This window comes from Pseudophryne corroboree, chromosome 9, assembly GCF_028390025.1.
Source record: "Pseudophryne corroboree isolate aPseCor3 chromosome 9, aPseCor3.hap2, whole genome shotgun sequence".
Taxonomy (NCBI): domain Eukaryota; kingdom Metazoa; phylum Chordata; class Amphibia; order Anura; family Myobatrachidae; genus Pseudophryne; species Pseudophryne corroboree.
In genome coordinates, this window is record NC_086452.1 from 173,726,992 (window position 1) to 173,750,392 (window position 23,401).

The window sequence follows — 23,401 nt, forward strand, 5'->3', positions numbered from 1 at the left end:
CTCACCGAGCCGGAAAAGCCGGGTGAGTATAAGAAGAAAGAAGACTTCAAAGGCGGCAGAAGACTTCAGATCTTCTCTGAGGTAACGCTGCGTGCCATTGCTCCCACACACAACACACACGGCAGGCACTGATGGGTGCAGGGCGCAGGGGGGCGCCCTTGGCAGCAATTTTAAACCTCTAGGACTGGCTAAAATGAATATATAGGCTCCGAGGGCTGTATATAGTAAATCCCCCGCCAGTATTTAAAAAAAATCGAGCGGGACCGAAGCCCGCCGCTGAGGGGTCGGAGCTTGATCCCTCAGCACTAACCAGCGCCATTTTCTCCACAGACATTGCAGAGAAGCTGGCTCCCCGGACTCTCCCCTGCTGAACACTGTGACACAGGGCAGAAAAGAGGGGGGGCACTTGTAAGGCGCATGGGGTGTATTATATGCACATAATTATATAAAAGCGCTATTTATCTGGGAATTGGTTTTTCCAGTGTCAGTTGGCGCTGGGTGTGTGCTGGCATACTCTCTCTCTGTCTCTCCAAAGGGCCTTATTGGGGATCTGTCTCCATATAAATATCCCTGTGTGTGTGTGTAGGGGTGTCGGTACGAGTGTGTCGGCATGTCTGAAGCGGAAGGCTCTTCTAAGGAGGAGGTCGAGCAGATGATTGTGGTGTCTCCGTCGGCAACGCCGACACCTGATTGGTTGGACATGCGGAATGTTTTAAATGCAAGTGTGACATTATTACATAAAAGGATGGACAAAGCAGAGTCCAGGGAAAAGCAGGGAGTCAATCCATGGCTTTGACTGTGTCACATGGCCCTTCATGGTCTCAAAAACGTCCCCTATCCCAAATAGCAGACACTGATACCGACACTGATTCTGACTCCAGTGTCGACTACGATGATACAAGGTTACACCCAAGGGTGGCAAAAAGTATTCATTATATGATTATTGCAATAAAAGATGTTTTGCATATCACAGATGACCCCTCTGTCCCTGACACGAGGGTACACATGTTTAAGGAAAAGAAACCTGAGGTGACATTTCCCCCATCTCATGAGCTGAACACATTATTTGAAAAAGCTTGGGAAACTCCAGACAAGAAACTGCAGATTCCCAAAAGAATTGTTATGGCGTATCCTTTCCCGGCACAGGACAGGGTACGGTGGGAATCCTCGCCCAGGGTAGACAAGGCTTTGACGCGCTGATCCAAGAAGGTGGCGCTACCGTCTCCAGACACGGCAGCCCTCAAGGATCCTGCTGACCGCAGACAGGAAACGACTTTAAAATCAATTTATACACATACGGGTGCTTTGCTCAGAACGGCAATAGCATCGGCATGGGTTTGTAGCGCGGTAGCAGCTTGGACAGATACCTTGTCAGCTGATATGGATACCCTAGATAGGGATACCATTTTATTGACCCTAGGTCACATCAAAGACGCAGTCTTATATATGAGGGACGCTCAGAGAGACGTCAGCCTACTAGGTTCAAGGGCCAACGCCATGGCGATTTCTGCTAGGCGAGCACTGTGGACCTGCCAGTGGACGGGTGATGCCGACTCAAAAAGGCATATGGAAGTTTTGCCTTACAAGGGTGAGGTTTTATTTGGGGAAGGTCTCGCGGACCTGGTTTCCACAGCTACCGCGGGTAAATCTACTTTTTTGCCTTATGTTCCCCCACAGCAAAAGAAAACGCCACAGTATCAGATGCAGTCCTTTCGGTCGCATAAGTCCAGAAGAGGTCGGGGCTCTTCCTTCCTCGCCAAAGGTAAGGGTAAAGGGAAAAGAATGCCTGCTACGGCCAGTTCCCAGGAACAGAAGTCCTCCCCGGCTTCTACTAAATCCACCGCATGACGCTGGGGCTCCACTGAGAGTCCGCGCCGCTGGGGGCACGTCTTCGACTCTTTGGCCACGTCTGGGTTCAGTCGGACGTGGATCCTTGGGTGATAGAAATTGTATCCCAAGGCTACAAGCTGGAATTCGAAGACGTGCCTCCCCGCCGATTCTTCAAATCGACTTTACCAACGTCTCCCCCAGAGAAGGAGATAGTTTTAGCTGCAATTCAAAAGCTGTGTCTACAGCAAGTGATTATCAAGGTTCCCTTAATACAACAGGGAAAAGGGTACTATTCAACCCTATTTGTGGTCCCGAAACCGGATGGCTCGGTCAGACCCATTCTAAACTTAAAATCACTGAACCTGTACTTAAAAAGGTTCAAATTCAAGATGGAATCGCTAAGGGCAGTGATCTCCAGCCTGGAAGGGGGGGATTTTATGGTGTCACTAGACATAAAGGATGCATACCTTCATATCCCCGTTTATCCTCCTCATCAGGCGTACCTGAGATTCGCTGTACAGGACTGTCATTACCAATTTCAGACGTTGCCGTTTGGGCTTTCAATGGCCCCGAGGGTTTTCACCAAGGTAATGGCGGAAATGATGGTACTCCTGCGCAGGCAAGGAGTCACAATTATCCCGTACTTGGACGATCTCCTGATAAAAGCGAGATCAAAGGAACAGTTGCAGAAAAGCGTGTCTCTCTCCCTGAGAGTGCTGCAGCAACATGGCTGGATCCTAAATCTACCAAAAGTCACAGTTGGTTCCAACAACTCGGCTGTCTTTCTTAGGCATGATTCTGGACACAGAACAAAAGAGGGTTTTTCTCCCGATGGAAAAAGCCCAGGAACTCCAGAACATGGTCAGAGACCTGTTAAAACCAAAAAGAGTGTCAGTCCATCAATGCACTCGAGTACTGGGGAAAATGGTGGCGACCTACGAGGCCATCCCCTTCGGCAGGTTTCATGCGAGGACTTTTCAGTGGGACCTTCTGGACAAGTGGTCCGGGTCCCACCTTCAAATACATCAGAAAATAACCCTGTCCCCCAGGGCCAGGGTGTCTCTCCTGTGGTGGCTGCAGAGTGCTCACCTTCTAGAAGGTCGCAGGTTCGGCATTCAGAACTGGGTTCTGGTGACCACTGACGCGAGCCTCCGAGGATGGGGAGCAGTCACACAAGGAATTTTCAAGGACTGTGGTCAAGCCAGGAGGCTTGTCTACACACCAACATACTGGAATTAAGGGCCATATACAATGGCCTACGACAAGCGGAGAATCTTCTTCGCGACCTACCGGTTCTTATTCAATCAGACAACGTCACAGCCGTGGCTCATGTAAACCGCCAAGGCGGGACAAGGAGCAGAGTGGCAATGGCGGAAGCCACCAGGATTCTACGCTGGGCAGAAAATCAAGTAAGCGCTCTGTCAGCGGTATTCATTCTGGGAGTGGACAACTGGGAAGCAGACTTCCTCAGCAGACACGATCTCCATCCAGGAGAGTGGGGTCTTCATCAAGAAGTCTTTGCAGAAATAACAAGTCTTTGGGGACTTCCTCAAATAGACATGATGGCATCACGCCTCAACAAGAAGCTTCGGTGGTATTGTGCCAGGTCAAGGGACCCTCAGGCAGTAGCGGTGGACGCCCTGGTGACACCATGGGTGTTTCAGTCGGTCTGTGTGTTCCCTCCTCTTCCTCTCATCTCAAAAATATTGAGAATCATAAGACGAAAAAGAGTACGGACAATACTCATTGTTCCAGATTGGCCTCGAAGGGCCTGGTATTCAGATCTTCAGGAGATGCTCACAGAAGATCCGTGGCCTCTTCCTCTCAGGGAGGACCTGTTGCAGCAGGGACCTTGCGTGTTCCAAGACTTACCGCGGTTACGTTTGAAGGCATGGCGGTTGAACACCGAATCCTAGCGGGGAAGGGTATTCTGGAATAAGTCATCCCTACTCTGATAAAGGCTAGGAAGGAAGTGACGGCGAAACATTATCACCGTATCTGGAGGGAGTATGTATCTTGGTGTGAAGCCAAGAATGCTTCTACGGAAGATTTCCACTTGGGCCGTTTTCTCCACTTTCTACAGACAGGAGTGGATATGGGCCTAAAGCTAGGCTCCATTAAGGTACAGATTTCGGCCCTATCTATATTCTTCCAGAAGGAATTGGCTTCTCTCCCAGAAGTCCAAACTTTTGTTAAGGGAGTGCTACACATCCAGCCTCCTTTTGTGACCCCAGTGGCACCATGGGACCTTAACGTGGTGTTACAGTTCCTAAAATCTCACTGGTTTGAACCGCTTCAGACGGTTGAATTCAAATTTCTCACTTGGAAGGTGGTCATGTTGTTGGCCTTGGCATCTGCGAGGCGGGTGTCCGAATTGGCGGCCTTGTCTCACAAGAGCCCCTATCTGATTTTCCATGTGGATAGAGCGAAGTTGAGGGCTCGTCCTCAATTTTTGCCCAAGGTGGTTTCATCATTTCATATGAACCAACCTATTGTGGTGCCTGTGGCTACGGGTGACTTGGAGGACTCCAAGTCCCTAGATGTAGTCAGGGCCTTAAAAATCTATGTAGCCAGGACGGCTCGGGTTAGGAATACAGAAGCACTGTTTGTCCTGTATGCAGCCAGCAAAGTTGGCGCTCCTGCTTCGAAGCAGGCTATTGCTCGCTGGATCTGTAACACGATTCAGCAGGCTCATTCTACGGTAGGATTGCCGTTACCAAATTTGGTAAAGGCCCATTCCACTAGGAAGGTGGGCTCTTCTTGGGCGGCTGCCCGAGGCATCTCGGCTTTACAGCTTTGCCGAGCAGCTACCTGGTCGGGTTCAAACACTTTTGCCAAGTTCTATAAGTTTGATACCCTGGCTGATGAGGACCTTGCGTTTGCTCAGTTGGTGCTGCAGAGTCATCCGCACTCTCCCGCCCAGTCTGGAGCTTTGGTATAAACCCCATGGTCCTTACGGAGTCCCCAGCATCCTCTAGGACGTAAGAGAAAATAAGATTTTAAACCTACCAGTAAATCTTTTTCTCCTAGTCCGTAGAGGATGCTGGGCGCCCGTCCCAGTGCGGACTATTTTCTGCAAGGCTTGTATATAGTTGTTGCTTACATAAGGGTTATGTTACAGTTGAAATCAGTCTTTGCCTGTTACTTTTTGTTGCATACTGTTAACTGGTTGCGTATATTCCATGTTATACGGTGTGGATGGTGTGGGCTGGTATGAATCTTGCCCTTGGATTAACAAAAATCCTTTCCTCGTACTGTCCGTCTCCTCTGGGCACAATTTCTCTAACTGAGGTCTGGAGGATGGGCATAGAGGGAGGAGCCAGTACACACCCATTCTAAAGTTCTTTATAGTGCCCATGTCTCCTGCGGAGCCCGTCTATACCCCATGGTCCTTACGGAGTCCCCAGCATCCTCTACGGACTAGGAGAAAAAGATTTACCGGTAGGTTTAAATTCTTATTACAAGATCTCTGAAAGGTTTTTTTCTGCTAGGTGCCGGAGGCAAAAATGACATCACGTTGCTCAGCTGGAGTTACGGGTGCCATAGTGGTTCACATCCAAATTCCCTGGCAGCAGTTGAGTGCATTGTCAATGCTGGTATATTTTCCATTGGAATTGCATAATGAGCAGCTATATATGTATGTATTTGTTTTTTATATATAAATTTATGCAACCCGTATTATGTGATTGAGTTTAAACCAATTTCCGTAACCCTTTGGCTTCATCCAGCCTATTTTTATTATAATTCTCTTATTTTCCAGATGCGATTTGTCAAGAATGTAAGTTCATGGAGGGAGATGAAACCTGGCTTCTACCATGGACATATTTCTTATTTGGACTTTGCAAAGTAAGATATTTCTCAGTAATTGTTACTTTCCTTTATTCTATTTCAGTGTCATCTCATTAAAGAACTATAAGCCTAATTCAGAGATGTATGCAATCCCAACAGGATCTGTACTGGGCACGTGCAGATCTGTCTGCAAGTTTGCTCTCAATGCATCCTAACCAGCAGTTTAGTAGTGAGGAATGGGCGGTGGCGGGCAGCGTTTAATAAACGGGCTCGTCTGCACAGTTTTCTGGGTGTGCCAAGGCCAGTGGCTGTGTTCTTAGATGCAGCTTCACTGGCACTGGCTGATTAAAAACACCGGCCACCCTGAGGAAGCTGAGGGCTACTAACCTGATGGTCACGGAGATGATCCAATATTGAGTCTTCGGATGCAGCAGTGGATCACAGTAGGCAGGATGCATTTACTTACACAAGACTCCTCCTGCAACATTAGCATATTATAGCACAGCAGCTGCATACAAAGACTCAGCGACTGTCCTAATGCGGCCATCTCTGAATATGGCCCTATGCCCCCTAGTGTGCACCCATGCTAAGTGCTGAAATAACGGTAGAAGAATTACTTAACTTTGTAAAATCTATCTAACCTGCAGAACACCCCAAGTTTTTTGTTCTGAACATCTGCTGCATTTTATTTTATTTCTCTAACGTCCTAAGTGGATGCTGGGACTCCGTAAGGACCATGGGGATTAGCGGCTCCGCAGGAGACTGGGCACAACTAAAGAAAGCTTTAGGACTACCTGGTGTGCACTGGCTCCTCCCACTAAGACCCTCCTCCAGACCTCAGTTAGATTTCTGTGCCCGGCTGAGCTGGATGCACACTAGGGGCTCTCCTGAGCACCTAGAAAGAAAGTATATTTAGGTTTTTTATTTTCAGTGAGATCTGCTGGCAACAGACTCACTGCAGCGAGGGACTAAGGGGAGAAGAAGCGAACCTACCTAACAGGTGGTAGTTTGGGCTTCTTAGGCTACTGGACACCATTAGCTCCAGAGGGATCGACCGCAGGACCAGACCTTGGTGTTCGTTCCCGGAGCCGCGCCGCCTTCCCCCTTACAGAGCCAGAAGCACGAAGAAGGTCCGGAAAATCGGCGGCAGAAGACTTCGGTCTTCACCAAGGTAGCGCACAGCACTGCAGCTGTGCGCCATTGCTCCTCATGTACACCTCACACTTTGGTCACTGATGGGTGCAGGGCGCTGGGGGGGGGGCACCCTGAGGGCAATAAATAACACCTTGGCTGGCAAAATATACATCATATATAGTCCCAGAGGCTATATAGATGTAAAATTACCCCTGCCAGTATCACAGAAAAAGCGGGAGAAAGTCCGCCGAAAAGGGGGCGGGGCTTCTCCCTTAGCACACTGGCGCCATTTTCTCTTCACAGTGCAGCTGGAAGACAGCTCCCCAGGCTCTCCCCTGTAGTTTTCAGGCTCAAAGGGTTAAAAAGAGAGGGGGGGCACTAAATTTAGGCGCAATATATGTATACAAGCAGCTATTTGGGGAAAAATCACTCAGTTATAGTGTTAATCCCTGCATTATATAGCGCTCTGGTGTGTGCTGGCATACTCTCTCTCGGTCTCCCCAAAGGACTTTGTGGGGTCCTGTCCTCAGTCAGAGCATTCCCTGTGTGTGTGCGGTGTGTCGGTACGGCTGTGTCGACATGTTGGATGAGGAAGGTTACGTGGAGGCGGAGCAGAGGCCGATAAATGGGATGTCGCCCCCTGTGGGGCCGACACCAGAGTGGATGGATAGGTGGAAGGTATTAACCGACAGTGTCAACTCCTTACATAAAAGGCTGGATGACGTAACAGCTGTGGGACAGCCGGCTTCTCAGCCCGCGTCTGCCCAGGCGTCTCAAAGGCCATCAGGGGCTCAAAACAACGCCCGTTACCTCAGATGGCAGACACAGATGTGGACACGGAGTCTGACTCCAGTGTCGACGAGGTTGAGACATATACACAATCCACTAGGAACATCCGTTACATGATCTCGGCAATGAAAAATGTGTTACGCATTTTCTGACATAAACCCAAGTACCACATAAAAGGGGTTTTATTTTTGGGGAGAAAAAACAGCCACTGTTTTGTTCCCCCATCAGATGAATGAATGAAGTGTGTAAAGAAGCGTGGTTTCCCCCGATAAGAAACTGGTTATTTCTAAAAAGTTACTGATGGCGTACCCTTTCCCGCCAGAGGATAGGTCACGTTGGGAGATATCCCTTAGGGTGGATAAGGCGCTCACACGTTTGTCAAAAGGTGGCACTGCCGTCTTAGGATACGGCCACCTTGAAGGAACCTGCTGATAAAAAGCAGGAGGCGATCCTGAAGTCTGTATTTACACACTCAGGTTATATACTGAAACCTGCAATTGCCTCAGCATAAATAGTGCTGCTGCAGCGTGGTCTGACACCCTGTCAGATAATATTAATACGCTAAGACAGGGATAATAATATTTGCTAACATTGAGCATATTTAAGACGTTGTCTTATATATAAAGGATGCACAGAGGGATATTTGCCGGCTGGCATCCAGAATTAATGCAATGTCCATTCTGCCAGGATAGTAGAAACCCGGCAGTGGACAGGTGATGCTGCATTTAAAAGGCACATGGAGATTCTGCCTTATAAGGGTGAGGAATTGTTTGGGGATGGTCTCTGGGACCTCGTATCCACAGCAACAGCTGGGAAGAAAAAATTTTACCTCCGGTTTCCTCACAAAAGCCTAAAGAAAGCACCGTATTTTCAGGTACAGTCCTTTCGGCTTCAGAAAAGCAAGCGGGTCAAAGGCGCTTCCTTTCTGCACAGAGACAAGGGAAGAAGGAAAAAGCTGCACCAGTCAGCCAGTTCCAGGATCAAATATCTTCCCTCGCTTCCTCTGAGTCCACCGCATGACGCTGGGGCTCCACAGGTGGAGACAGGTGCGGTGGGGGCGCGTCTCGGGAACTGCAGGGATCAGTGGGCTTGCCCACAGGTGGATCCCTAGGTTCTGCAAGTAGTATCACAGGGATACAGGCTGGAGTTCGAGACGACTCCCCCTCGCCGTTGCCTCACATCAGCCTTGCCTGCTGCCCTCGGAGAAAGGTAGTACTGGCGGCAATTCACAAGCTGTACTTCCAGCAGGGTGAAATCAAGGTACCCCTCTTTCAACAAGGTCGGGGTTACTATTCCAAAATGTTGTGGTACCGAAACCAGACGGTTCGGTGAGACCCATTCTAAAATTGAAATCCTTGAACACTTATATACGAAGGTTCAAGTTCAAAATGGAATCGCTCAGGGCGATTATTGCAAGCCTGGAAAATTTCAGGGTATCACTGGACATCAAGGATACTTACCTGCATGTCCCTATTTACCCTCGCACCAGGTGTACCTCAAAATTGTGGTACAGGATTGTCATTACCAATTCCAGACGTTGCCGTTGGTCTGTCCCCGGCACCGAGGGTATTTACCAAGGTAATTGCCGAAGTACTTATCCCGTACTTGGACGATCTCCTTATAAAGGCGAGGTCCAGGGAGCAGTTGTTCGTCGGAGTAGCACTATCTCGGGAAGTGCTACAACAGCACGGCTGGATTCTGAATATTCCAAAGTCACAGCTGGTTCCTACGACGCGTCTACTGTACCTGGGTATGGTTCTGGACACAGAACAGGATAAAAAGGGTTTCTCCCGGAGGAGAAGTCCAAGGAGTTGGCGTCTCTAGACTGAGACCTCCTAATACAAATACAGGTATCGGTGCATCTATGCATGCGAGCCTTGGGAAAGATGGTAGCTTCTTACGAAGAATTTCCATTCGCCAAGTCCCATGCAAGGATCTTCCAGTGGGATCTGTTGGACAAGTGGTCCGGGTCGCATTCTCAGATGCATCGGCGGATAACCCTGTCTCCAAGGGCCAGGGTGTCGCTGTGGTGGTGACTGCACATCTTCTAGGGGGCCGCGGATTCGGCATACAGGACTGGGTCCTGGTGACCACGGATGCCAGCCTTCAAGGCTGGGGGGCAGTCACACAGGGAAGAAACTTCCAAGGCCTATGGAAAAGTCAGGAGACTTCCCTACACATAAATGTTCTGGAACTTTGGGCCATTTATAATGCCCTAAGTCAGGCTAGACCCCTGCCTCAACACCGGCCGGTGCTGATCCAGTCAGACAACATCACGGCGGTCGCTCATGTAAACCGACAGGGCGGCACAAGAAGCAGGATGGCGATGGCAGAAGCCACAAGGATTCTCCGATGGGCGGAAAATCATGTGTTAGCACTGTCAGCAGTGTTCATTCCCGGAGTGGACAACTGAGAACTTTCTCAGCAGACACGACCTCCACCCGAGAGAGTGGGGACTTCATCCAGAAGTCTTCCAAATGATTGTACACCGTGGGGAAAGGCCACAGGTGGACAGGATGGCGTCCCGCCTCAACAACAAGCTACAAAGATATTGCGCCAGGTCAAGGGACCCTCAGGCAATAGCTGTAGACGCTCTGGTAACACCGTGGGTGTACCAGTCGGTGTATGTGTTCCCTTCTCTGCCTCTCATACCCAGGGTAATGAGAATAATAAGAAGGAGAGGAGTAAGAACTATACTCATTGTTCCGGGTGGCCAAGAAGAGCTTGGTACCCAGAACTCCAAGAAATGATCTCAGAGGACCCATGGCCTCTGCCGCTCAGACAGGACCTGCTGCAGCAGGGGGCCTGTCTGTTCCAAGACGTACCGCGGCTGCGTTTGACAGCATGGCGGTTGAACGCCGGATCCTGAAGGAAAAGGGCATTCCGGAGGAAGTTATCCCTACGCTATTTAAAGCTAGGAAAGAAGTGAACGCAAACCATTATCACCGCATATGGTGGAAATATGTTGCGTGCTGTGAGGCCAGTAAGGCCCCAAAGGAGGAATTTCAGCTAGGTCGTTTTCTGCACTTCCTACAAGTCAGAGGTGACTATGGGCCTAAAATTGGGTTCCATTAAGGTCCAGATTTCGGCTCTATCGATTTTCTTCCAAAATAGAACTGGCTTCACTGCCTGAAGTTCAGACTTTTGTTAAGGGAGTGCTGCATAGTCAACCCCCGTTTGTGCCTCTAGTGGCACCGTGGGATCTCAACGTAGTGTTGGATTTCCTGAAGTCGCATTGAGTTGAGCCACTTAAATCCGTGGAGCTACAATACCTCACGTGGAAAGTGGTCATGCTGTGGGCCGTGGCATCGGCCAGGCGTGTATCAGAATTGGCGGCTTTGTCATACAAATGCCCTTATCTGTATTCTATATGGATAAGGCGGAATTGAGGACTCATTCCCAATTCCTTCCTAAGGTGGTATCAGTTTTTCATGTGAACCAACCTATTGTGGTGCCTGCGGCTACTTGGGACTTTGAGGATTCCAAGTTTTCTGGACGTAGTCAGGGCCCTGAAAAGTATATGTTTCCAGGACGGCTGGAGTCAGGAAAACTGACTCGCTATTTATCCTGTGTGCACCCAACAAGCTGGGTGCTCCTGCTTCTAAGCAGACTATTGCTCGCTGGATCTGTAGCACGATTCAACTTGCACATTCTGCGGCTGGAATGCCTCACCCTAAATCTGTGAAAGCCCATTCCACGAGGAAAGTGGGCTCTTCTTGGGCGCCTGCCCGAGGGGTCTCGGCTTTACAAATTTGCCGAGCTGTTACTTGGTCGGGTTAAAACACTCTTGCAAGAGTCTACAAGTTTGATACCCTGGCTGAGGAGGACCTAGAGTTTGCTCATTCGGTGCTGCAGAGTCATCCGCACTCTCCCGCCCGTTTGGGAGCTTTGGTATAATCCCCATGGTCCTTACGGAGTCCCAGCATCCACTTAGGACGTTAGAGAAAATAAGATTTTACTCACCGGTAAATCTATTTCTCGTAGTCCGTAGTGGATGCTGGGCGCCCATCCCAAGTGCGGATTGTCTGCAATACTTGTATATAGTTATTGCCTAACTAAACTAAAGGGTTATTGTTGAGCCATCTGTTGAGAGGCTCAGTTGTTATCATACTGTTAACTGGGTATAGTATCACGAGTTATACGGTGTGATTGGTGTGGCTGGTATGAGTCTTACCCGGGATTCAAAATCCTTCCTTATTGTGTCAGCTCTTCCGGGCACAGTATCCTAACTGAGGTCTGGAGGAGGGTCTTAGTGGGAGGAGCCAGTGCACACCAGGTAGTCCTAAAGCTTTCTTTAGTTGTGCCCAGTCTCCTGCGGAGCCGCTAATCCCCATGGTCCTTACGGAGTCCCAGCATCCACTACGGACTACGAGAAATAGATTTACCGGTGAGTAAAATCTTATTTTTATTTTTGGTCTATTTGTAAAACCTGCAGAACTGTTTAACCCGACCCCTTGCGTTGAATGATTTTGCGGCTAGACCGATGGCAAACCACTGTGGTTTTAAAGTTGTAGAAATGTGGGGTTTAATCTCTGCATTTCCTCACATATTAGAGTTGTCAGGTGAATGGACGCTCCCATCAGAGTTGGTAGAGGCTAAAGGCTGTACACACTGGTCGATGTTTCGGCCGTTCTCTTGAACGGCCGATACATCGCGGGACCGTCGGCCAGTGTGTACGGGCGATACGTCTGTGAACTCCGTCGTTCACAGACGTATCGCGTCGGCCGCGCAGCACAACCGACAGCCAATATATCTAATGATATATTGGCGCGTCGCTGTGTGTGTACGGGGCGGTCGTCCGACCGCCCGTACACATGCTGCGGCGGCTGGCGGTGATTGACAGGTGAACTGGGCGGGCGCGAGCGCCCGCCCAGTTCATGACGTCAGTCCCCCGACGGATCGGGCTGTGTGTATGCACAGCACACTGCCCCGATCCGTACATAGATATATCTGCAGATCAATTGATCTGCAGATATATCTAATAGTGTGTACCCACCTTAAGGCAGTAGAACAATTTAAACATGCTTAGGATAGACATGAATATCCTTGCAGAGAACTAAGGATTAAAAAGGGTGAGATTATCTAAAGGATAAAATTATGGGGCAGACTAGATGTGCTGTCAAATTCTATGTTTTTTTTGTAAGGAAACGTTTGTTTCCTTACAAAAAAAAGTCCTGTCTCTTATTAGCCTTCAAATCTAGGTAATGTGTAGCACTGCAGTTGCTGATCTACCTCCGGTGGTGCTTCGGTTCTTGCCTTCTAATCACCATGGCAGTTGTAGTTTAGTGGCAGAAGAAGTGCTGGCCCGTTACTCTAGTTTGTTTGCTCCGTGCATTTTGTATTTCTTGTGAAGATTTTAACAACAATTTTTTCTTCTTCTGTTTTTCAAATTTCAGATTTGGCGTAAAGAAAAAACCTATTTATATAAATGTAATAAGGGATCCTATAGAGAGGCTGGTTTCGTACTACTATTTCCTGCGTTTTGGTGATGACTACAGGCCAGGTCTGCGCCGGCGAAAGCAAGGAGATAAGAAGGTACAAGAGTGGTGGTTGGTGTTTTATCTAATGTGTTTTTAGCTGTAAATAACTTAGATGCTGATTCCAGTTTACGATTAAATTTCAACGTAACATACAGGGGACTACAAGGGTCTTTACCTTGTGCCCCACTGTTATCATTTATCCATTCAGTTCCAATATTATGGGGTGGTATTAAATAAACACCCTAAAATATTTCCACCATTAAAATTTGTTTTTCCCTATTTTTCTTACATGTGTGCTAATTATAGCTGATGTTGAGATCAGGGCCCTGTGGGGGTGATATCATCACTTCCAGGACTCCTTGTTCTTTACGCTGAAGATAGTTCTTAATGACAATGGCTGTATGTTTGGAGTTATTGTCCTGCTGCAGAATAAATTTGGAGCCAATCAGACACCTCCCTGATTGTATTGCATGATGGATAAATACCTGCCTGCATTTCTCAGCATTGAAGCACAAAGAAACGGGCAATGTTGAGGATCCTAGACGCAGTGGTTGACCAAGGAAACTTAGCGCATCAGATTAAACTTAGCGCATCATGCTGTCTTCCCTTCAAAATCGGAAGATGTCCATCAGTGCCATCAGCTCAGAACTGGCAGAAACCAGTGGGACCTAGGTACACCTATATACTGTTAGGAGAAGTCTGTACAGAAGTGGTCTTCATAGAAGAGTTGCGTCCAAAAAGCTATACCTTTTAGGTGGAAACAAGGCCAAGTGACTCTATGCAGAAAACTGGGGTGGAGAAAACTGGCAGCAGGTGCTCTGGACTGATGAGTCAAAATTTGATATATTTGGCTGTAACAGAAGGCAGTTTGTTCACCGAAGAGCTGGAAAGCTGTACAATAATGAGTATCTGCAGGCAACAGTGAAGAATGGTAGAGGTTCTTTGCAAGTTTGGGGCTGCATTGCAGCAAATTAAGTTGGGTATTTGGTCAGAATTAACGCTGTCCTCAATGCTGAGAAATACAGGCAGGTATTTATCCATAATGCAATACCCACCAGGGAGGCATCTAATTGACTCCAATGTTATTCTGCAGTAGGACAATGACCCCAAACATACAGCCAATGTCATTAAGAACTATCTTCAGCATAAAGAAGAACAAGGAGTCCTGGAAGTGGTGATGTGGTCCCCACAGAGCCCTGTTCTCAACATGATCGAGTCTGTCTGGGATTACATGAAGAGAAAGAAGGATTTGAGCAAGCCTAAATCCACAAAACATATATGTGGTTAGTTTTCAAAGATGCTTGGAACAACCCCTCTGCGGAGTTCCTTCAAAAACTGTGTGCAAGTGTACCTCCAAGAATTGATGCTGTTTTGAAGGCAAAAGGTAGTCACACCAAATTTTGATTTGATTTAGATTTCTGTTCATTGCCGTTTTGCATTTTGTTAATTGGTTTAAATAAACTATCACCCTTCTGTTTTTGAAAGCATTCTCAATTTGCAGCATTATTTCCACACCTGCCTAAAACTTTTGCACAGTACTGCAGGTTCACCTGTAGTATTCAGTAATTAACCCTTTCATTGACAGGTACACAGACTTATCACTCAGAGAAGGGTTAATGCTTTGTGATATTTTTGGCATTTCCATCTCACGATACATCTTTATCTTCCAGACCTTTGATGAATGTGTAGCAGCTGGAGGATCTGACTGCGCTCCAGAGAAACTTTGGCTCCAGATCCCGTTCTTCTGCGGCCACAGCTCAGAATGCTGGTAAGGAGGGAAAATTGGCTTAACTTATTAATTAAGTATCTTATCACTGTAATCGGTACTTAACAAATCAGAATTTGTACTTGAGAAGTACATTAAAGATAAATAATTTAAAGGATCTCCGGTAACTTATTTGGTGATCATGAGTCTTTAGAGGGAGACTCTGCTTATTTTATTTTTTTACATAAAGGAATTAATTTCAGCTAGAACCTTAACTTGGGAAATGGTTTGTTAAAGTGTACTGGTCACCTGCGCACAATTAAGCCAGGTAGTTTTTGTGCTAAAGAAATGTTTGGTTCCGAGCTTATTTATAAAACTGCATTCTCTGTCTTGTCACTGAGACGGGGTGCCGCATTTACTAATGTCCAGTGAATTGACAGACTTATTAGTAATTGGAAGACTGTATTTTCACCAACATACATTCAGTCCACATATTGCATCTTTATGTAAATAAGAGGTGCATTTATCTTCTGTATTAAACCACTAGAATGCATATACAGGTTGAGTATCCCATATCCAAATATTCCGAAATACGGACTTTTTTGAGTGAGAGTGAGATAGTGAAACCTTTGTTTCTCTATCGTCCTAAGTGGATGCTGGGGTTCCTGAAAGGACCATGGGGAATAGCGGCTCCGCAGGAGACAGGGCACAAAAGTAAAGCTTTTACAGGTCAGGTGGTGTGTACTGGCTCCTCCCCCCATGACCCTCCTCCAGACTCCAGTTAGATTTTTGTGCCCGGCCGAGAAGGGTGCAATTCTAGGTGGCTCTCATAAAGAGCTGCTTAGAGAGTTTAGCTTAGGTTTTTTATTTTACAGTGATTCCTGCTGGCAACAGGATCACTGCAACGAGGGACAGAGGGGAGAAGAAGTGAACTCACCTGCGTGCAGGATGGATTGGCTTCTTGGCTACTGGACATGAAGCTCCAGAGGGACGATCACAGGTACAGCCTGGATGGTCACCGGAGCCACGCCGCCGGCCCCCTCACAGATGCTGAAGCAAGAAGAGGTCCAGAATCGGCGGCTGAAGACTCCTGCAGTCTTCTTAAGGTAGCGCACAGCACTGCAGCTGTGCGCCATTTTCCTCTCAGCACACTTCACACGGCAGTCACTGAGGGTGCAGGGCGCTGGGGGGGGGGCGCCCTGGGAGGCAAATGAAAACCTTTAAAAAGGCTAAAAATACCTCACATATAGCCCCAGAGGCTATATGGAGATATTTACCCCTGCCTAAATGTACTAAATAGCGGGAGACGAGCCCGCCGAAAAAGGGGCGGGGCCTATCTCCTCAGCACACGGCGCCATTTTCTGTCACAGCTCCGCTGGTCAGGAAGGCTCCCAGGTCTCTCCCCTGCACTGCACTACAGAAACAGGGTATAACAGAGAGGGGGGGCAAAATAAATGGCAATATATTAATATAAAAGCAGCTATAAGGGAGCACTTAATCATAAGGCTATCCCTGTCATATATAGCGTTTTTTGGTGTGTGCTGGCAGACTCTCCCTCTGTCTCCCCAAAGGGCTGGTGGGTCCTGTCTTCGTATAGAGCATTCCCTGTGTGTCTGCTGTGTGTCGGTACGTGTGTGTCGACATGTATGAGGACGTTATTGGTGTGGAGGCGGAGCAATTGCCAAATATGAGGATGTCACCTCCTAGGGGGTCGACACCAGAATGGATGCCTTTATTTGTGGAATTACGGGATAGCGTCAACTCGCTTAAGCAGTCGTTTGCCGACATGAGGCGGCCGGACACTCAATTAGTGCCTGTCCAGGCGCCTCAAACACCGTCAGGGGCTGTAAAACGCCCCTTGCCTCAGTCGGTCGACACAGACCCAGACACAGGCACTGATTCCGGTGGTGAAGGTGACGAATCAACCGTATTTTCCAGTAGGGCCACACGTTATATGATTTTGGCAATAAAGGAGATGTTACATTTAGCTGATACTACAGGTACCACTAAACAGGGTATTATGTGGGGTGTGAAAAAACTACCAGTAGTTTTTACCGAATCAGAAGAATTAAATGACGTGTGTGATGAAGCGTGGGGTGCCCCGATAAAAAACTGCTAATTTCAAAGAAGTTATTGGCTTTATACCCTTTCCCGCCAGAGGTTAGGGAGGGCTGGGAAACACCCCCTAGGGTGGACAAAGCGCTAACACGCTTATCAAAACAAGTGGCGTTACCCTCTCCTGAGACGGCCGCACTTAAAGATCCATCAGATAGGAGGATGGAAAATATCCAAAAAGGTATATACACACATGCAGGTGTTATACTACGACCAGCTATTGCGACTGCCTGGATGTGCAGTGCTGGGGTAGTTTGGTCAGAGTCCCTGATCGAAAATATTGATACCCTGGACAGGGACAATATTTTACTGTCGTTAGAACAAATAAAGGATGCATTTCTTTATATGCGTGATGCACAGAGAGATATCTGCACACTGGCATCACGGGTAAGTGCTATGTCCATTTCGGCCAGAAGAGCTTTATGGACACGACAGTGGACAGGCGATGCGTAGAGGAGTTATTTGGGGTCGGTCTATCGGATTTGGTGGCCACGGCTACGGCCGGGAAATCCACCTTTCTACCTCAAGTCACTCCCCAACAGAAAAAGGCACCGACCTTTCAACCGCAGCCCTTTCGTTCCTTTAAAAATAAGAGAGCAAAGGGCTATTCATATCTGCCACGAGGCAGAGGTCGAGGGAAGAGACAGCAACAGGCAGCTCCTTCCCAGGAACAGAAGCCCTCCCCGGCTTCTACAAAAGCCTCAGCATGACGCTGGGGCTTCGCAAGCGGACTCGGGGGCGGTAGGCGGTCGTCTCAAGAATTACAGCGCGCAGTGGGCTCACTCGCAGGTAAATCCCTGGATCCTGCAGATAATATCTCAGGGGTACAGGTTGAAATTAGAGACAGAGCCACCTCGCCGTTTCCTGAAGTCTGCTTTACCAACGTCCCCCTCAGAAAGGGAGACGGTTTTGGAAGCCATTCACAAGCTGTATTCTCAGCAGGTGATAGTCAAGGTACCTCTTCTACAACAAGGGAAGGGGTATTATTCCACTCTTTTTGTGGTACCGAAGCCGGATGGCTCGGTAAGGCCTATTCTAAATCTGAAGTCCTTGAACCTGTACATAAAGAAGTTCAAGTTCAAGATGGAGTCACTCAGAGCAGTGATAGCGAACCTGGAAGAAGGGGACTTTATGGTATCCTTGGACATCAAGGATGCGTATCTCCACGTTCCAATTACCCCTCACACCAGGGGTACCTCAGGTTCGTTGTACAAAACTGTCACTATCAGTTTCAGACGCTGCCGTTTGGTTTGTCCACGGCACCTCGGGTCTTTACAAAGGTAATGGCCGAGATAATATTTCTTCTTCGAAGAAAAGGCGTATTAATTATCCCATACTTGGACGATCTCCTAATAAGGGCAAGGTCCAGAGAACAGCTAGAGATGGGTTTAGCACTATCTCAAGAGGTGCTAAAGCAGCACGGATGGATTCTGAATATTCCAAAATCCCAATTAATGCCGACAACTCGTCTGCTGTTCCTGGGGATGATTCTGGACACAGTTCAGAAAAAGGTTTTTCTTCCCGAAGAAAAAGCCAAGGAGTTATCTGACCTGGTCAGGAACCTCCTAAAACCAGGAAAGGTGTCTGTACATCAATGCACAAGAGTCCTGGGAAAAAATGGTAGCTTCTTACGAAGCAATCCCTTTCGGCAGATTCCATGCAAAGGGATCTGTTGGAAAAATGGTCAGGGTCGCATCTTCAGATGCACCTGCGGATAACCCTGTCGCCGAGGACAAGGGTATCCCTTCTGTGGTGGTTGCAGGAGGCTCATCTATTGGAGGGCCGCAGATTCGGCATGCAGGATTGGATCCTGGTGACCACGGATGCCAGCCTGAGAGGCTGGGGAGCAGTCACACAGGGAAGAAATTTCCAGGGAGTGTGGTCGAGCCTGAAAAAGTCTCTTCACATAAGCATTCTGGAACTAAGAGCAATCTACAATGCTCTAAGCCAGGCGGAACCTCTGCTTCAAGGAAGACCGGTGTTGATCCAGTCGGACAACATCACGGCAGTCGCCCATGTAAACAGACAGGGCGGCACAAGAAGCAGGAGGGCAATGGCAGAAGCTGCCAGGATCCTTCGCTGGGCGGAGAATCACGTGATAGCACTGTCAGCAGTATTCATCCCGGGCGTGGACAACTGGGAAGCAGACTTCCTCAGCAGACACGACCTTCACCCGGGAGAGTGGGGACTTCATCCAGAAGTTTTCCACATGCTATTAAACCGTTGGGTAAAACCAATGGTGGACATGATGGCGTCTCGCCTCAACAAAACACTGGACAGGTATTGCGCCAGGTCAAGAGATCCGCAGGCAATAGCTGTGGACGCGCTGGTAACACCTTGGGTGTACCAGTCGGTATATATGTTTCCTCCTCTGCCTCTCATACCAAAGGTATTGAGGATTATACGGCAAAGAGGAGTAAGACTAGTGGCTCCGGATTGGCCAAGAAGGACTTGGTACCCGGAACTTCAAGAGGTGGTCACGGACGATCCGTGGCCTCTACTTCTGAGAAGGGACCTGCTTCAGCAGGGTCCTTGTCTTTTTCAAGACTTACCGCGGCTGCGTTTGACGGCATGGCGTTTCAATGCCAGATCCTAAAAGGAAAAGGCATTCCAGAAGAAGTCATTCCTACCTTGATAAAGGCAAGGAAGGAAGTCACCGCGAAGCATTATCGCCGTATTTGGCGAAAATATGTTGCGTGGTGCGAGCAGCGGAGTGCTCCGATGGAGGAATTTCAACTGGGTCGTTTTCCTACATTTCCTGCAATCAGGATTGTCTATGGGTCTCAAATTGGGATCTATTAAGGTTCAAATTTCGGCCCTATCAATATTCTTCCAAAAAGAATTGGCCTCAGTCCCTGAGGTCCAGATTTTTATCAAAGGAGTACTGCATATACAGCCTCCTGTGGTGCCTAAGGTGGCACCGTGGGATCTAAATGTAGTTTTAGATTTCCTCAAATCCAATTGGTTTGAACCACTAAAGAATGTGGATTTGAAATATCTCACATGGAAAGTGACTATGTTACTGGCCCTGGCTTCGGCCGGGAGAGTATCTGAACTGGCGGCTTTGTTTTATAAAAGCCCTTATTTAATTTTCCATTCGACATAGGGCAGAGCTGCGGACGCGTCCGCATTTTCTCCCTAAGGTGGTATCAGCGTTTCACCTGAACCAGCCTATTGTAGTGCCTGCGGCTACAGACGACTTGAAGGACTCCAAGTTGTTGGACGTTGTCAGAGCCTTAAAAATATACATTTAAAGGACGGCTGGAGTCAGAAAATCTGACTCGCTGTTTATACTGTATGCACCCAACAAGTTGGGTGCACCTGCTTCTAAGCAGTCGATTGCTCGTTGGATTTGTAACAAAATTCAACTTGTACATTCTGTGGCAGGCCTGCCACAGCCTAAATCTGTTAAGGCCCATTCCGCAAGGAAGGTGGGCTCATCTTGGGCGGCTGCCCGAGGGGTCTCGGCATTACAGCTCTGCCGAGCAGCTACGTGGTCAGGGGAGAACACGTTTGTAAATTTTTACAAATTTGATACCCTGGCAAAGGAGGACCTGGAGTTCTCTCATTCGGTGCTGCAGAGTCATCCGCACTCTCCCGCCCGTTTGGGAGCTTTGGTATAATCCCCATGGTCCTTTCAGGAACCCCAGCATCCACTTAGGACGATAGAGAAAATAAGAATTTACTTACCGATAATTCTATTTCTCGGAGTCCGTAGTGGATGCTGGGCGCCCATCCCAAGTGCGGATTATCTGCAATACTTGTACATAGTTATTGTTAACTAATTCGGGTTATTGTTTAGGAAGCCATCTTTCAGAGGCTCCTCTGTTATCATACTGTTAACTGGGTTTAGATCACAAGTTGTACGGTGTGATTGGTGTGGCTGGTATGAGTCTTACCCGGGATTCAAAATCCTCCCTTATTGTGTACGCTCGTCCGGGCACAGTACCTAACTGGAGTCTGGAGGAGGGTCATGGGGGGAGGAGCCAGTACACACCACCTGACCTGTAAAAGCTTTACTTTTGTGCCCTGTCTCCTGCGGAGCCGCTATTCCCCATGGTCCTTTCAGGAACCCCAGCATCCACTACGGACTCCGAGAAATAGAATTATCGGTAAGTAAATTCTTATTTTTTTGATGGCTCAATGTACACAAACTTTGTTTAATACACAAAGTTATTAAAAATATTGTATTAAATGACCTTCAGGCTTTGTGTATAAGGTGTATATGAAACATAAATGAATTGTGTGAATGTACACATACTTTGTTTAATGCACAAAGCTATAAAAAATATTGGCTAAAATTACCTTCAGGCTGTGTGTATAAGGTGTATATGAAACATAAATGCATTCTGTGCCTAGCTTTAGGTCCCATCACTATGATTTCTCATTGTGGTATGCAATTATTCCAAAATATGGAAAAATCCAATATCCAAAATACCTCTGGTCCCAAGCATTTTGGATAAGGGAGACTCAACCTGTATTAAGTGGCATATTTAATTTGCCACTATCCATTATTAGCCATTATCATGGGCTTGTAGCAGTGCCCGGGGCTATTCAGTTGCAGCCCACAGTAGACCTTTTACCTAATGGTGTGCTAACAGAAATACGCAGTACGTAGGGCTCTGCAAGTGCATTAATGCATAGATCCGGTCACTTAACCCGGAAACTATGGGTTAACACGTGTTAGCTGTAAGCTTACTGTGGGAGAAATGGATTAAAATTGAATGACTCCCCTTATTTAAACTCAAGGCTACCCGCCCGCAGCAAGCCACACAGTTAACTGAATATGCCTAAGTGACTATGACTAGAGCAGAGGTTCTCAAATGTGGTCCTCAAGTGTCCAGGTTTTAGGTATATCCATGGCTCAGCAGAGATGGTTAAATTAAATTGACTGAGGTGCTAATTAAGTCACCTGTGGCCAAGCATGGATAAATGTAAAACCTGGACCATTGGGGTCTCTTGAGGACTGCATTTTAGAACCTCTGGACTAGAGTAAAAATGCCTACTATTTTTTCAAAACTAGTTACATCTGTTATAATGGGAGCAAAATTGATTTGGCTAGTGCAACCTATACCCAATAATCACATTTGAAATGTAATATCAATAGTACCTTAGAAGATGAGTTTGGTTGGGGAATTGGGAATATTCAACAAGTTTAAAACTATCGGTTTCCCTATCCTGACCAAAAATGGTCTGGATCTGCAAATCGGGAATTTTTAACATGAAGAATTTCCCAGACAGATCACCAATTATCATGGGTTGTCGATTGGCGGTTCTGGAAATGGGAAGTGGTTAGGGAAATGGTGAGTAGATGTATGGGGGGGCCCTTTAGATCAATAAAATATAAAGAGGCTTGGCATTCTGCTTACATATAGCATACAGACCAGTGTATGATGAAAACATGTTTCAAAGATGGAGAGCTACAGTACAAAACCTGCTTTCTTTCTGCGTTAGCAGAAACAAATTTGAGAGAATTATAAACTTGATAACCCTGCACAGTTATTACAGTAATTTGTGTTCCTTTGTCTGCAAATTCATGGAATTTTTCAGGCACAATTTTACATATGTCTATCATTTAAATGGGCTGTTTAAGCTGAAGGCAAATTAATGCTTTTGGCCATAGACAAAGGGATCACACTGTGAATTAAGATCGGATTACTGTACCTGCTTCAAAGACAATATTTCCAGACCACCTCTTTACACTTTATTTAGAGTTTTCCTTTTTAAACCCAAAGTGTTTTGTTTTGTTTTTTCTGGGTTTTTTTTAACACACAAGTGCCTAATCTTGCGTGTGCATATGTAGGATTATGTAGTGTATGTACAGTTATAAATGACTGTATGTAGAATTTTTAGATGTACATATATATTTACATATTGTACAAGTGCTTTTGTTACAGTGTATATAAAGTAGGTATATTATCATGACTATGTATTTGTAAGGCGCCACCAGGGTGAGCAGTGCTGTACTGTCAGAAACATATCCATACAAAATACATTTGTATATAAAACAGAAAGTACAGACTAGTCTGAAGGAGGGAGATAGAAAAGGGAGATAAAGGGTAGAGAGGGCCCACTCGGGAAAGCTTCTCTCTTACCCTGGATAAATTAACACCGTCTTTCCACTACACTTCCCATATTGTTCTCATCCTATTTCATTTATTTAGCAGAGCTCCTCATATTGACAGGAGGATTCACTTATTGAATTTTCTTAATAATATGACGCTTTCACAGAGCAGTAAACATATCTCTCTGTTATTCCTACCTGGTTTTCAGAACTCTCTGGGTAATAGGTTCCTGGATAAAGAGCCTATCCATGTCCTTAATTGTAGTAAGTTATGCTTAGGCCACCAGAATTTAGGTTGGCGGATGTCAATGGGGCTTTGCCGCTGTTCTCCCTTACTACCATAGGCGTGCGCACGGGGGGTGCCTGGTGCGCACAGGCACCCCCTAATGTCCGGCACCCCCTGCAGCACAGTGATCATCTGATGCTCCATGCCTGTTCCTCCTCCCTCTCCTGCTGCGCCACCCTGCCCTGCCCCACCGGACGGACTGATTGTCT

At 47.2% G+C, this 23,401-nt stretch overlaps 1 protein-coding gene across 1 annotated transcript in view; it reads left to right on the top strand.

Annotated features, from left to right (window-relative positions):
- The window catches only part of HS2ST1 (heparan sulfate 2-O-sulfotransferase 1), a 347,427-nt gene that overhangs the window by 281,119 nt on the left and 42,907 nt on the right, over positions 1 to 23,401 (top strand). Inside the window, exons 3-5 of the mRNA XM_063939957.1 lie at positions 5,591 to 5,676; positions 12,939 to 13,077; positions 14,693 to 14,790. Coding sequence (XP_063796027.1) covers positions 5,591 to 5,676; positions 12,939 to 13,077; positions 14,693 to 14,790 — 323 coding nt within the window. The remainder of the gene's footprint in view (positions 1 to 5,590; positions 5,677 to 12,938; positions 13,078 to 14,692; positions 14,791 to 23,401) is intronic.